At 41.0% G+C, this 14,741-nt stretch overlaps 1 protein-coding gene across 1 annotated transcript in view; it reads right to left on the reverse strand.

Moving 5' to 3' along the window:
- Positions 1-14,741, reverse strand: part of Ttn (titin) — a 263,368-nt gene that overhangs the window by 49,474 nt on the left and 199,153 nt on the right. The window contains exons 254-275 of the mRNA XM_078017672.1: positions 11,771-14,737; positions 10,921-11,241; positions 10,538-10,822; positions 10,144-10,443; positions 9,534-9,836; positions 8,861-9,136; positions 8,459-8,758; positions 8,058-8,360; positions 7,456-7,755; positions 6,411-6,698; positions 5,765-6,061; positions 5,373-5,675; positions 4,967-5,272; positions 3,836-4,123; positions 3,450-3,740; positions 3,080-3,367; positions 2,346-2,933; positions 2,153-2,257; positions 1,536-1,733; positions 1,147-1,443; positions 457-1,044; positions 64-366 (exon numbers count right to left, since the gene is read on the reverse strand). Coding sequence (XP_077873798.1) covers positions 64-366; positions 457-1,044; positions 1,147-1,443; positions 1,536-1,733; positions 2,153-2,257; positions 2,346-2,933; positions 3,080-3,367; positions 3,450-3,740; positions 3,836-4,123; positions 4,967-5,272; positions 5,373-5,675; positions 5,765-6,061; positions 6,411-6,698; positions 7,456-7,755; positions 8,058-8,360; positions 8,459-8,758; positions 8,861-9,136; positions 9,534-9,836; positions 10,144-10,443; positions 10,538-10,822; positions 10,921-11,241; positions 11,771-14,737 — 9,495 coding nt within the window. The remainder of the gene's footprint in view (positions 1-63; positions 367-456; positions 1,045-1,146; positions 1,444-1,535; positions 1,734-2,152; positions 2,258-2,345; positions 2,934-3,079; positions 3,368-3,449; positions 3,741-3,835; positions 4,124-4,966; positions 5,273-5,372; positions 5,676-5,764; positions 6,062-6,410; positions 6,699-7,455; positions 7,756-8,057; positions 8,361-8,458; positions 8,759-8,860; positions 9,137-9,533; positions 9,837-10,143; positions 10,444-10,537; positions 10,823-10,920; positions 11,242-11,770; positions 14,738-14,741) is intronic.

The raw sequence follows: 14,741 nt of genomic DNA on the forward strand, positions 1-14,741 counted from the left end.
GGATAATTTATATAAAATACTGGAACTCCCCAATGAGCAGGGTTGAGAAAGGTAAATACTAACATGCGACATCCTTCATTAGAACAGGATTTGAAGCATCACTAGGTGGACCAATTCCTGCTCTGTTTTCTGCACTGACGCGGAACTCATAGGTGTTTCCTTCTTGCAGTCCTGTCACTTTGCATCTGAGATCGGAAACTGGCGTCTTTGTGGCTCTCACCCACCGCAAGCCTTTCTTTTCTCTCCTTTCTACATGATATCCTGTGATCTCACTGCCGCCATCATCAGTTGGTCTTTTCCAGCTGACAGTGGCAGTGTTCTTAGTGACATTTGATATCTCTGGCTTTCCAGGAGGGCCAGGAGGACCTAAAAAGGAAGCAAATTTGTGAGAAATCCATGATTTCCTAAAATCTGCTGTAAATGTTCTTGTCAATTCTTTTTCTGTGCTCTACGTACCAAATCTGTCTACCATTTTGACAGGTTCGGACTGTACAGGTTCTCCTTTGCCATAATGGTTTACAGCTGAGACACGGAAAAGGTACTCATTTCCTTGGATAAGCTTGGTTACCACATGCCGGCAAGTCTGAATATCTTCAGAAACCACTGTCCACAAAAGCCGGCTGGTTTCTCTCTTTTCAAGAACATAGGACTTAATTGGTGATCCGCCATCTTCCAAAGGAGGTGTCCATGTAAGTGTTGCTTTTTCAGCAGAAACGTTACTGATTTCAATAGGACCTGGGGGACCAGGCACATCAAGGACTGTTACCTTCACATGCTCCTCCTTTGTGCCGAAAGCATTGGTAGCAGTGATCGTATATTCACCAGCATCTTTTCTAGTGGCATATTTGACAGAAAGTGTGGAAGATGTTGGGGTTGAAGTTATCTGAGCAATATCTGATGGTCTAATGTCTTTTCCTGCCCTGGACCAACTTGACTTTGGAAGGGGTTTGCCAAGAATGCTAATGGCACTCAAAACAATGGTATCCCCTGCTTTAATTGTAAGCCCATCTTTTATTGTGGGATCAAGGACAATGGTTGGTGCCTCTGCAAAGGAAAAAAACAAAACAAAACAAAACATTTGCAATCAGAAAAGGAAGGAGGTTTAGTGCTATTTTTTAAATAAAGTAAAAAGTAAAATTGACCTACCATATTCATCCTTGCAAATAACAGTTCCTGTGCTTTCCGATGGAGCGCTAATGGCACCTGCTGTATTCTTTGCTCTAATTCTGAATTCATATTTTCCACCCTCAACTAGGTCAGTTACAGTAAAGGCACAGTCTGGAACATTAACGTGGTTGGCTTTCACCCAAGACTTAGAAGGTAGATCCCGCTTCTCCACTATATATCCAGTTAACTTATGACCACCATCATATTTGGGTTCAGTCCATATGAGAGTCACTGAATTCCGTGTTACATTAATAACCTCAGGTTTGCCAGGAGGATCTAAAACAAAAAAATAAAGCCAGTCAAATGAATATCAACATTTGCTTCAGGTAGCAAACGCCCTTAGGTTTTTTCTTTGTATAATGACTTACCAATTGGATCAAGTGCCACAACTGGCTCTGATGGCAGGCTTGGCTTGCCCACTCCTGCTAAGTTGATTGCCATAACTCTGAATTCATATTCAAGACCTTCAGTTAATCCTGTCACTTTAAAGTCCTTCATCCTTATAGGAGTCTTGTTAGCTCTCTTCCACAAAAGGCTGTTTCTTTCCTTGAACTCAATATGATACCCTGCAAATAACCCATGGATGTATCAATTCGGATAGAAAGTAGAAATATAAGTGGATTTAAAAAATTTACATGTATTTTTATCAAAATTGTTTATATAGGGTATATTAAATAGATGATCATTTTTGCCATCTATATTCTTATTATCCAGGCATAGTGCCATTTCTTTTCTTGGAATAGGCATTGTTATTGCCCTGTTCAACAGTTGTAACCCATATTCCATATCACAAAGAAAGACCTTATTAACTGTTATATTAGGAGGTTTTCAATGAAATTAAACATTATCCACATATGCTGAAAGAAAAATACATTATTGTATATGTACTTTGTGCTGTGAGTGAGCACACAGTCATCTAGTTTTCATGGAAATATTTAGAAGGAACATTGGTAGAAAACCTGTGGGATAAGAGCAAATTAAATACCTGTAATCGGAGATCCACCCGTTTTTCTGGGGTCAGTCCAAGTTAGAGAGACTGAATCATGTCTAACATCCACAATATTGGGAGGTGGAGGAGCATCAGGCACATCTAGAAGAAAGTACATAGTACAAGATTTATAAACAGGGAACCTCCACAAAACCATGTGTTGCTTTGTTTTTAGCCTTGAGGCACTTACCAAATGGATGTTTAGCCACTATTGGTTCTGACTTCAGGCCCTCTCCTACACCGTATTTATTTTCAGCACTGACCCTGAAGGTATATTCCATACCCTCATGAAGTCTGGTTACTCTGAAGGTGGTTTTCTGGACAGCTGAGGCACACGTCACCCACTTGTTGTTTACAGAATCTCTCTTCTCCAGGATATAGTTGGTGATTTCAGAACCTCCATCATCCTTTGGAGGACCCCACTTTAAGGTCATGGCTTCTGCTGTGACTTCATCAAATTTGATTGGTCCAGTAGGGATGCCAGGCTTGCCAACAACTTTTATGGAAAGGGTTCCTTCCTTTGTGCCAGCAACATTCTTGAGTGTGATTGTGTATTTTCCAGCATCAGACTTTTGGCAGTCATATACTACAAGAGTTGTGTTAACTGCAGACGACTCAACACTGACTCTTGTGTCAGTTGCCAGAGGATCTTCCCCTTTCTTCCAGGATACTGATGGTGCTGGCTTGCCCTTTATGGGAATCTTAAGACGGAAGTTGCTGTTTTCTTTAGCCAGGTAGCACAGATCAGGGAGGTCCTTTAAGTCAAGATCCGGAGCCACTGTAATACAGCAGAGATGAATTGTCATCATTTTTCAGATCATTATGGATTTTAAAGGATTTGCTTGATAGGCTAGTGGTTAGGGCTCAAGGACACACTTTTGATGATAGTAAAGAGAAAATGAAGATGTGAAGGGAGAAACTTACCGACATCGTCCTTTGCCACGACCGTGATTTCACTGGGGGTTCCTTCTCCATTTTCATTTTCAGCACTCACTCTGAAGGTATATTCCTTCCCTTCAGTCAGATCTTTTGTGGAGTACTGCAGGCTTAATGATTTCATCACACGTTGCCACTTATTTTCTTCTGTCAGGAAATCAACTACATATCCAGTAATGCGACTTCCACCATCAGTACGAGGCTTTTTCCAGCCAATGGTACAAGATGACTTGGTGACAGACAATGCTTTCAGGTCCACAACTGGCCCAGGGGTTTCTAAAGCAAAAGAGAAATGATGAGGCTAAGCCCCAAATAACCAAGGTTGGATGTCGATGGACTGTATAGTTCATTTGCTCACCAGAAGCTTTCACGGCGTCTCGTGTTTCACCGGGATCACCGATGCCATACTCATTTTCAGCAAACACCCTGAAGAAGTAGGACTTTCCTTCCTCCAAGTTGGATACCCTGAAGCTTGTTTTTGAGCACTCAGTGGTCACCGTGGACCAGGACTTCCTTTCTGCATCACGTTTTTCTACCACGTAGTTTATGATGGGACTTCCACCATCGATAATGGGAGGATCCCAGGTAACATAAGCAGAGTCTTTGGATACTTCCTTAACAGTCACATTGACAGGTGGCCCAGGGGTATCTGGATAAGTAATGGGTAAGTAAGAAATGAATATATAAAAGATGCAGAAGCCATAGTTTTAAACATATGATTCTTTTTTTTCCAAATAGACTTACCAAGCACTTTCACTACAATGGTATATTCCTTTTTACCACAGACGTTCTCTAGGGTTAAGATGTATTTTCCAGCATCATATTTGTTTACGTTTTCACAGCGTAAGAAAGTGTCAAAGTCAGTTGACTTTATGTCCAGTCCAATCCTGTCCCTGAGGTTGACATTGGGCTTCGACCAAGTAATCTTTGGAGGTGGACGTCCTCTTACTGGTACATAGAGTCTCATTGTAACTCCAGCACGTAATATGAGTGTCTTCCTTAATTCAGCATCAAGTTCTCCCTCAGGTGGAACTATTTAATTTGAGAGTGGAGAAAGGTTTGGTGAAAAAAAAAATTAATGCTCAAATGATTTCCATGGACTGACCTTATGGCTTATAAATTTCTAAAATTTTTTATTACTCTTTTGAACATCCTTAATGTCATCTTCATAACTATTTCAATATTTTGTACCCATTGTTGGCCCTTCCATTTTCCAATATGCTTTAGCCTCAACAAAAATTTCCTTTGGGGACCTATATTTGCTCTTTTCGTGAACCCTCAAACTCTACGTATATTAAAGAAAGTAGATGGCTGGTCCTTGGCTCTATTCCATTTTTGGTTTTTCTTGTATTCAGTGAGGGTACTCTGCCATATACCCTGATTCCTTTTATTATTTCAATGTACGAAGAAAAGTAAAAAGTGGATGAAATATGATACCAGGTAACTAAAAGGGGATTGTTACAGAGAACAACGAGGAAGAACAAGGGGCAGGGAATTTAAGATGGATAGTCTGCCAGTAATATTCTTAGAGAGAGGTTGAATTAGAAGAGTAAATGAAAACCATGAGAATGATAATAGTTCACTGAGTTAAAAAAAATCCTCTTTATTCTCAGAATAAAATTCCTACATTCCATATTCCTTCAAAGACATGAAATTTTCATGTGTATACAAAAAAACCTTTCAAAAACCACAAATCACCTTGCATTTCCTTTGGCCTGTTCTGTGATACCATGAAGTACCCACCCAGCTCTCCTAAAATGTACTTCTGGAATTACCAAAGCTAAAGCTCATAAATAAATATATAACAGTTCTAGTCTCCCTCCTAGAATACGGTTAATGAGAAAAGCCCTATGTATTTCTCCTGGTCATACTTACTTAAGATGTCCTTGGGGCAGTGTTTATCTGGCACATCACTGGGGTCACTGAATCCAATCTTGTTAACAGCATACACACGGAACTGATATTCCGTGTTTTCCATCAGGCCAGTAACCTCAAAGCGTGTTTTCTGTAGTTTCTCTGGTAAATTGCACCTCACCCAGTTATCAGAGTCAGCTCGTTTGACTTCAACGAGATAACCGATGATAGGGCTACCACCATCATAGGCTGGCTTGCCCCAGGAGAGACTCACGGAGCTCCGGGTTGTATCATATACTTTAGGGAAAGCTGGTGGGCCAGGTGGATCTGAGGAAAAAAACAAAAATAGAAAACTTTAGTAAAAATTTCCTTCCCAGTTGTTTAATGCTGATTAGAACACACATATGGAACTCTCATGCAGACTTACACAGAGGATCCTGAGCATAAACAGCTTTGGATGCATCACTGGGTTTGCCTGGTCCAGCTTTATTTATAGCTGTAACTCGGAACTCATATTCGGTACCTTCTTGAAGACCTGTTGCTTTTATTGTTCTTTCAATGACAGGTTTTCTGTTGACCTTTGTCCAGTTAACTGCCTGAGTTTCTCGCTTTTCAACTAAGTAGCCAGTGATGGGTGAACCACCATCATCTGCTGGTGGTTTCCAGCTGACCGTCATATGGTCTTTGGTTATGTTGCTGATGACAGGAGGATCACAGCGTCCAGGTGGGTCTGCAGGGATTGATTGAAAAGTTAATTTCTCAGGCTTAACAGGTAATATTTAAAAAGCAAAAGGAAAAACTACAGGAAAACGTTCTTACCATATGGGTTTTTAGCAATTGCTGGCTCAGTGAAGACTGGATCACCCACTCCGTATTTATTTTCCGCGCAGATGCGGAACTGATACTCATGGCCCTCTATAAGTTTTTCCACGCTGCAGCTGGTGATGGGCACAGTGGCAGAGACTTGAGCCCAGTTGGGCCTGCTGGTTTCACGTTTGTCAACAATATAGTTGGTGATTTCTGAGCCTCCGTCTTCAAGAGGAGGTTCCCAAGACAGCATTGCACGATCTGAATACATTTTGTTGATTTTAACGGATGCTGGAGGACCAGGCTTATCTAAAAAAATAAAAATAAAAAAAAAATAAGGAATAAAAGTGAAGTTTTTCTACTTCCATATAGATTAGAAGTCTGAAGACCTGAGCTGCGGTCTTTATGTCATTAACTTCCTCTGTGACCTTAAAGTTGCTTAATTTTCTAGAATCTGTTTCCACATATGTAAAATTAGGTACCTGGAACGTATGGTTTCTAATATTCTTCTCAGTTCTAAAACACTATTCTAAGATTAATTCTGTGCTTAGGAAATACATAGTAGGATATATAATTTTCTCACATATTACTTTGTAAATCTTATTGCATCTTGTTAACCAAAGCTAAGTGCAGGATTCTAATTAAATGCTTTAGTTACCTAATACTTTAAGCTTAATGGTAGCTGATTTGGAACCGCTTGAATTTTCAGCAGTGATGGTGTAGTCTCCTGAATCCTTCCGGTTCACACTGAATAGCTCCAAGGTGCACAGGTTCCGCTTCATGGCCATCTTTATGCCTTCTGCTGGTTTTAGTGGTGTGCCATCTTTCTTCCAAGAAACTGTTGGCATTGGTTTACCAAAAACAGTAGCATCCAAGCAAACATTGGTTCCTGCTTTCACAGTAAGCAAAGATTTCATCTCCACACTCAGGTCTATCCTGGGAGGAACTGGAAAGAAATGAGATTAAAAGGAGTTCATGTATGTGAAAATACATAGTTTAATTCTTAAAATTCATATGTTCTCTTTTAAAAATGGAATTCTTATTTATTTTAATAGGCTAATAATTGCATATATTTATGGGATACAATATGATGTTTTGGTATATGTATGCACTGTGGAATAATTAAGTCAAGCTAGTTAGTGCATCTATCACCTCACTGACTCAGCATTTATCTGTGGTGAGAACACTTAGAATCTACTCTTTTAACAATTTTGAGATGTAAATTATTAATTATGGTCACTGTACTGTGCAATAGATCACTAAAATTTATTCCTCTCTAATTGAAACTTTGAACCCTCTGACATCTCCCCTTTTCCCTACCTCCCTAATCCCCAGCTCTGGTAACCACCAAGAATATGATTTTTTAAAATAATGTATTCATTATTAAAGTATTAGAGGCTTGGTATAGAAATCTTACAGTGTTGGAAATTTAAAAAGTAAGTTCCCATAATGTCATTTAAATGCATTTCTTTGCCGTCTTTCTGTGAATGTTTACTTTTGAAATTATTTAGTCCTGAATGCAGTATCCTGCTTTCTAGTTCAGCATGTTAACATTCTCTATAATCATACTTTTTAGTATTATATAGAAATATCTATTGTTTTATTTTTCTTTTTTCTGTGTGTGTAAACTTAGCATTTTGTCAGAAGAAATGAATATCATGAATGTTGTACATCTTTGCCTATAATATGCAATGGAATCTTACCATTCTCTGCCAGGATAGTCACTGGATCCGAGGGTTCAGAAGGCTGGCTAATGTTTACTGCAGTCCTGGCAATTGCTCTAAATTGGTACTGAGCATTCTCTTCTAAGCCAGTAGCTGTGTACTCTTCCTGGGGAATCTGGTGAGGTGTAGTATTGCACCGGACCCACTTATCACCAGGAAGTTTGCAAGCTTCCACGAAATAGCCAATGATTTTGCTGCCTCCATCATGCTTGGGGCGGGCCCAAATGAGGGATGCACTATTTTTGGTAACATCAATAACTTCAGGTTTCCCAGGAGGATCTAAAACCAAAAGAGATCGTCTCAGCATATATCTTCTTTGCAGAAGTTTAAACTCATAGCTACAGAGGTGATAATGTGAACTAAGTAACAAACTCAACAGGATGATGGTCATCCCATTTTAATAATCCCCCACACAGGAAGCTCTTGAGTCTGTGCTATATGCTTCAAAGAGAGTTATATATAGTAGACTTCCATGGTAAGAGATGGGGCAGTGGGAGGGAGGCTATTCTAGAAAATAAGTAATCTTCAAAGGCCCCAAGATTTAAATGTGCCTCTACAATATTGAAAAAAAAAATACTCACCCACTGGCATTCTCGCAGTTACGTATTCTGTTGGTTTGCTGGGTGGGCTGGAACCAGCTTTGTTTAGGGCATAGATTCTGAATGAATACTCAAGACCTTCCACAAGGCCAGCACAAGGATATTCAGTTGACCTTACAAGAGTATCATTAGCTTTCACCCACAGCAAGCTGTTTCTTTCTTTGCGTTCAATCAGGTAACCAGTGATGGGGCTCCCTCCATCGCTGTCTGGCCTGTCCCACGCAACAAATATGCAGTCTTTGTTGACTTTGGTGACTCGTGCATTCTTTGGTTCGCTAGGAACACCTGGAGATGAAGACAAGGAAAATGCCCGTTTCTGTTTTAAGTAACAGACTAGAAAGAAAACAATTATTTTTTTTCTCTCTCTGAAAAAAAATACATACCAAATGGGAACTTGGCAAGCATCTTTGGAGATGTGAGAGGCTCTGAAATACCAAATCGATTTTCAGCACGGACTCGGAAGATATACTCCTGGCCTGGGATCAGTTTTCCAACCCTGCAGGAGGTTTTTGTGACCGAAGCTAGAGCTGTGACCCAGTCCCCACGGCTAACATCACATTTCTCCACTATGTAATTGGTGATGTTACTGCCTCCATCTTCTAGAGGGATGTGCCAGGACAGGGAGCAGGCATCCGCATCTATGTCCGAAATGTCAAATGGAGGCTGAGGGGGTCCAGGTGCATCTGTGTGAACCAAGAAGAAGAAAGTGTAAGAATAGGATTTGGTAGGAAAGAATGTTTCTGGTCTTCACATTTCAGTGGCCATTTGGCTCATACTTAACCTACCCATGACTATAACTTTGACTTTCTGAGTGTCTGTCCCAGAGCTGTTCTCTGCTGTCAGGCTATAGTAACCACTGTCTTTCCTAGTGACATCTTTTATGATCAGAATTGAAGAGCTGTCTGCTTTGTGCACTGCCAGGTGGCTGGATGTGACAACTTCATCTTCTCCTTTCTTCCATGTACAGGTGGGATGAGGCTTTCCATACACATGGGCTTCTACTCGGAGTTTCTTCCCAGCTTTAATAGTAATTTGCTCTGGCATAAGGACCTTTGGTGGTACTAAAAGAAAAAAAATGAAAATACATTAATTTTGGAGGGATCAAGTTTTCTTTGATGGGGAGCTCTGCCGATGTTTTTCAAATTGTGTGTTGCAACCCCTAGTGGGTTCAAATCAGTGTTTGAATTAGAGCCAAAATTTTCCAAAGGAATGAAATAGAATATAATAGAAAATAACAGATGTAGCATATTTAAGGAAAGGTATTGTTTCAAGAAACTTCTTTTATGTATATGGGTGCATGTACATTCTGTGTCATGATTTAAAATTCATTTACTATATGTTACCACTGTTTTCCAAATATTTCTGGAAATAGATTCCTCAAGGAGAAAAGTCTACGCAGCCAAAGAAAATACTAGTGAACTTCTACCGGATGATATTAATGAAGCAATGACTACTTACACAGTTGTTCTTTGGCTTCGTATACTCCTTCGGCTTCTCTTGGCAAGCTGACTCCAACAGCATTTCTGGCCACTACTCTAAATTTATATTTCTTTCCTTCCTTTAAGCCATTGACAACGAGGCTGAGATCTTTTACAACAGAATACTCGGTCCAGCGATCTGCAGGCTGTTCTTCTTCTCTGTAACTAATGATGTAGCCGTCAATTTTAGCGCCTCCATCACGCAGAGGAGGTAACCAGGCTAACGTAGCACTGCTCTTTGTCATTTCAGTCACTTCTAGTTTTCTTGGGGGATCTGGCTCACCTAGAAGAAAAACATGATTTAGAAAATTATCTAGGCAACCAAATCAAATCTCCTTTGTTCATGTACATAGTAGTTTTAATATGTCATTGGCCTCAAAGTGTATGAAACCTGTAGTTCAGCATGTTGAAAGTAAAAAAGTACAAGATGAGGCAGGTTACAGAAGTCTTTCCTGGGTGGGTTAGATATTTACTATGCTATTAGAATTTCCATAAATTAAATCCCTTTCAGTAGTAGGTTAAAATTATATTGGTATCTTGCTAAAATAGGGGTCTCAGGTAAGGAGGAAGGAAGGAAGGAGCTTGCTTACTTAGAGGATCTGATGCTAGCACTGGTTTGGGGATGTCTGTTGGGACGCCAGGGCCGTACTCATTGACAGCAGTTACTCTGAAGAAATACTCATTGCCAGGGACAAGATTGGTTACGTTGAAGCTTGTTTTCTTAACTTCTGGGGTAACAGTTGACCACGTCTTTCTCTCTGCCTCACGTTTCTCCACAATATAATGAGTCACTTGGCTCCCACCATCATTTTCAGGAGGGGCCCAGGACACATGGCATGATGTTTTAGTGACATCTGAAACTTTTAAATCAGATACAGGTCCAGGAGTATCTGTAAAGAACCAGAGAATCAGACATCCATGTCTCATCAGAATCCTTACTAATTTGTTTTTGGAGAGGGAAGAAGAAGTTTCTTAGCAACCTACCCAGTACTCTGACATTCACAAACACAGCTTTTTCTCCTGCGGGGTTCACAAGTGTTAAGGAATATTTTCCAGAGTCATCACGGGTAGAATTGGGGATGACAAGGAAGGCCATGGTGTCAACCAGGTCAACTTGTCCTTTTCTGACCACATTATCAATACCCACTTTTCGCCAAGTGACTTTGGGAGCTGGTCGCCCTCTTACTATTGCAAATAGCCGAATAGGGCATCCTGCTCTCACTATGACCAGTTTTCTCATGCTGGCATCCAAATCAATCTCCGGAGGTTCTGCAAATGACATTAAGATTATTAATTGGCTTTTCTGAATGTGGGGAAATCATGAGAAATGAAGTGAGAATGAGTCCAGTGCCACTGGAGAGCCTTACCTAGGATTTCTTTAGGTTTGATAGCCTCCTTTAGTTCTGCAGGGCGCCCAATGCCAACCTGGTTTTGGGCACACACCCTGAACTCATACTCTTGGTTTTCATCCAAGCTGGTAACAGTAAATTCCATGCGAACAAGCTGTGCTGCAGCATTGCACCTTTTCCAGCCTTCGTCAGGTGACATATCTGGTTTTTTGGGTCTCATTTCCACAACATATCCAATAATTGGTGCACCACCATCATAGACGGGTTTCCCCCATCCAAGTGTTATGGAACTTTTGGTAGTATCAACTACTTTGAGATTGGTTGGTGGACCAGGTGGTTCTGGAAATAAATTATATAAAAATATAGACATGGTTAACTGCAAGTAGTGATCTTCTAAAGTACAGTTTTATATAGTCAATCCTCAATTAATCAAAAATAGTTCATTCACTTTCTCAATTACTGAGTCCTCCTTATTTTCCTTTTCAAAAATTAAAGCCAGGTGCTATGGCACATGCCTGTAATCCCAGGGGCTCAGGAGGCTTAGGCAGGAGGAACCTGAGTTCAAAGCCAGCCTCAGCAAAAGCAAGGTGCTAAGCAACTCAGTGAGACCCTGTCTCTAAATAAAATACAAAGTAGGGTTGGGGATGTGGCTCAGTTGTTGAGTGCCCCTGAGTTCAATCTTCAGTACCCGCCCTCCCCCAAATTAGAATCTACCATTGTTTTTTTGGTGATTTGCTAAAATGCCTGTTTGGGAAAATATTGGCTAAAACAAAGTTTTGATATTATGGATTAACTCCTTTATCTAATACCTCTGTGCTTGAGATTAAGAATTGATATAATATCAGAAAAAAAAACAAGAACATCTTACCTATGGGGTCTTTTGCCACTACCGGTCTTGATGGTAAGCTTGGTTCTCCAATTCCAACTTCATTTTCTGCCTTGACACGGAACTGATATTCATGTCCTGGGAGGAGATTCTGTACTTTCAGACGTCTCTCTGGGATTGCACTTTTGTTAACAGGGACCCATCGCACTCCGTGTTTTTCCTTTTTCTCCAAATAGTATCCTGTGATAGACTTTCCACCATCATATTCAGGTGGGTTCCAAACCACAGTCATTTCTTCTTTGCTTACTTTAGTGACCTCTGGGGGATCAGGGCGACCAGGTCTATCATACTTGGTTTTTGCTATGACTGGTTTACTTTCTGTTGGAGGCCCTGTGCCTATTTTATTTTCTGCACGGACTCTGAAAATATATTCATTTCCTTCTATGAGACGTGTTACTGGAGCACTGGGAATCAAGACACTAGAAGAATAGGTGGACCAAACCATTCGCTTGCTCTCACATTTTTCTAGAATATAATTTTGGATTTCACAGCCACCATCATCTTCTGGTGGATCCCATCGAACAGTACACCTATCACTGGACACATCAGTAATCTTCAGATTCCTTACAGGACCAGGCTTATCTAAAACATTGACAGTGGCATAAGCCACAAAACTGCCAGCTGTGTTAGTTGCTGTAACTACATATTTACCACCATCACTTCGCTTGGCTTTAGTAAGGGAGAATTTAGATGACTCAGCACTGGTATCAATCTTGACCCTTGGTGATCTTGTTAAATCTGTAGCATCTTTGTCCTTGGTCCATGCAACTTCTGGAAATGGTTTGCCTCTAACTGCAGCCTCAAGTCTAATGGTGTCCCCTGCTTTGACAGTTAGCACCCCACTTAATTTCAGATCAAGTACTGGTTTCTGTAAGTCTTCCTTCACAACAACTTCCTCTGTCTTTACCCAATCACTTTCCCCACCCTCATTCTTTGTCTGTACTCTAAACTCATAAATTTGGTTTTCAACACATTTGTCAACCATGTAGTGGGTTTCTTTAATGCTTCCTTTATGTACTCTTTCCCAGTCAGTAGAACCCTTTAGCCTTCTCTCAACATGATACGATAGATTTGGGCTGCCACCGTCATAATCAGGCCGCCGCCACTTTAGATAGACAAATGTCTTTCCTTTATCTGCAATATGAAGGTTTTCAGGCTCACCTGGCCTGTCAATAGGGTTAATGGCCAGAATCGGAGTTTTTGTTTCAATGGTTGGCCCAACCCCTACTTTATTCTCTGCACAAACTCGGAAATAGTATTCATTATTGGCTAAAAGGTTAGCCTTGATTGATCTCTTGGTGACATCTGAAGCAACAATGGACCAGCCTTTCTGATTTGGTTTCCGATATTCTACTATGAAATTGGTTATTTCGGAGCCACCATTATCTAGTGGATTTTCCCAAGAAATTGTGCAGTTCTCTTTCGTTACATTGCTCACCCTCAAGTTCTGGCAAGGCCCAGGTCTGTCGAGGACGTTAACAATGGCTGAGCCTTGGGCATGTCCACTGCTGTTCTTGGCTGAGATGATATACTTGCCGTGATCAGCCCTGACAGCTTCTTTAATTTGTAACTCAACACGAGGTAGATCATGAATTATGTCAACCCGCTTTTCTCGGACCAACACTTTGCCTTCCTTAGACCAAGTTATGTCAGGTTCAGGTCTGCCTTTGACTCGAGCAAGAATGTGGATAGTCTGGCCCACTCTGACGGTAATAACGTCACGACAAGTAACATCAAGCTCGACTTCTGGAGGATGGAGGATGTCTTTTGCAAGCACAGATTCTGCTAGTTCTCTTGGTTCTCCCTCACCCACAATGTTAGCTGCCTTTATACGGAATCTGTACTCATTTCCTTCAATTAGTCCAGGTACCCTGAAAGCACATTGCCTAATGAGTTCATCCTTATTAATCCTGCTCCACTGTGCCGTGCCAGGTTTCTGACATTCCACCACGTATCCTAGAATGGGGCTTCCACCATCACTGAGGGGCTTTGTCCACACCAAGTCAGCCCATTCTTTGCTCTTGTCTTTCAATTTAGGATTAATAGGTGGCCCAGGGGGTTTAATGGGCCGGCAAGCTTTTATTGGGTCAGAACTTGGGGATGGATTGCTCAGTCCTGCAAGATTTTCAGCAAACACTCTAAACTCATATGTGTTTCCTTCATAGAGTCCAGTCACCCTGAACTTCAGGTCAGCTATTGGTGTTTTGTTGACCCTCACCCACTTTCCAGTTATTTCTCGACGTTCCACGTAGTAACCGGTTATTGGACTGCCACCATCAGATTTTGGCAGGGTCCAAGACACAGTTGCAGCATTTTCTGTAATGTCGGTAACCACTGGTTTACCAGGAGGAGATGGAGGATTGAACTTGTGTTTAGCAACAGTAGGTGTGGAGTCAAGGGGAGGACCAACACCCATCTTATTCTCTGCTTTAACTCGGAAAATGTATTCACAGCCCTTTTGCAGATGTGGGACTTTCAGCTTCAGCTTACTGCTTCCTGAAGACACAACACCCCATGTGTCTTTCCTTGTATCTTGTTTCTCAACGATATAATTTATCACAGGGCTTCCTCCATCATCTTTAGGTGGCTGCCAGGAGATAGTCATGTATTCGGGGGTAACATCTAGAATATGGATAGGGCCTGTTGGTGGTCCAGGAACATCAAGAACAGTAAGATGTACCGGTACCGTTTTGGTGCCAGCTGCATTGGAAGCTGTGATTTGATATTCCCCAGTGTCTTTCCTTAAGCAGTTCTTGATGGTAAGTACTGATGAGAAGTTGTCAGTTTCAACTGTGTAGTGGTCATCTGTTTTAATCTCACTCCCATCGGTTGTCCACTTTACAGAAGGAACAGGTACACCTCTTATGATAGCAGGGAATCTGACTGTAGTTCCAGCTTTTACCACAAGCCCTTCAATTAATTTCACATCTAGCTCTATAGATGGAGGCACTGG

The sequence above is a fragment of the Ictidomys tridecemlineatus genome, chromosome 7, assembly GCF_052094955.1.
Source record: "Ictidomys tridecemlineatus isolate mIctTri1 chromosome 7, mIctTri1.hap1, whole genome shotgun sequence".
In the NCBI taxonomy this organism is placed as follows: Eukaryota; Metazoa; Chordata; class Mammalia; order Rodentia; family Sciuridae; genus Ictidomys; species Ictidomys tridecemlineatus.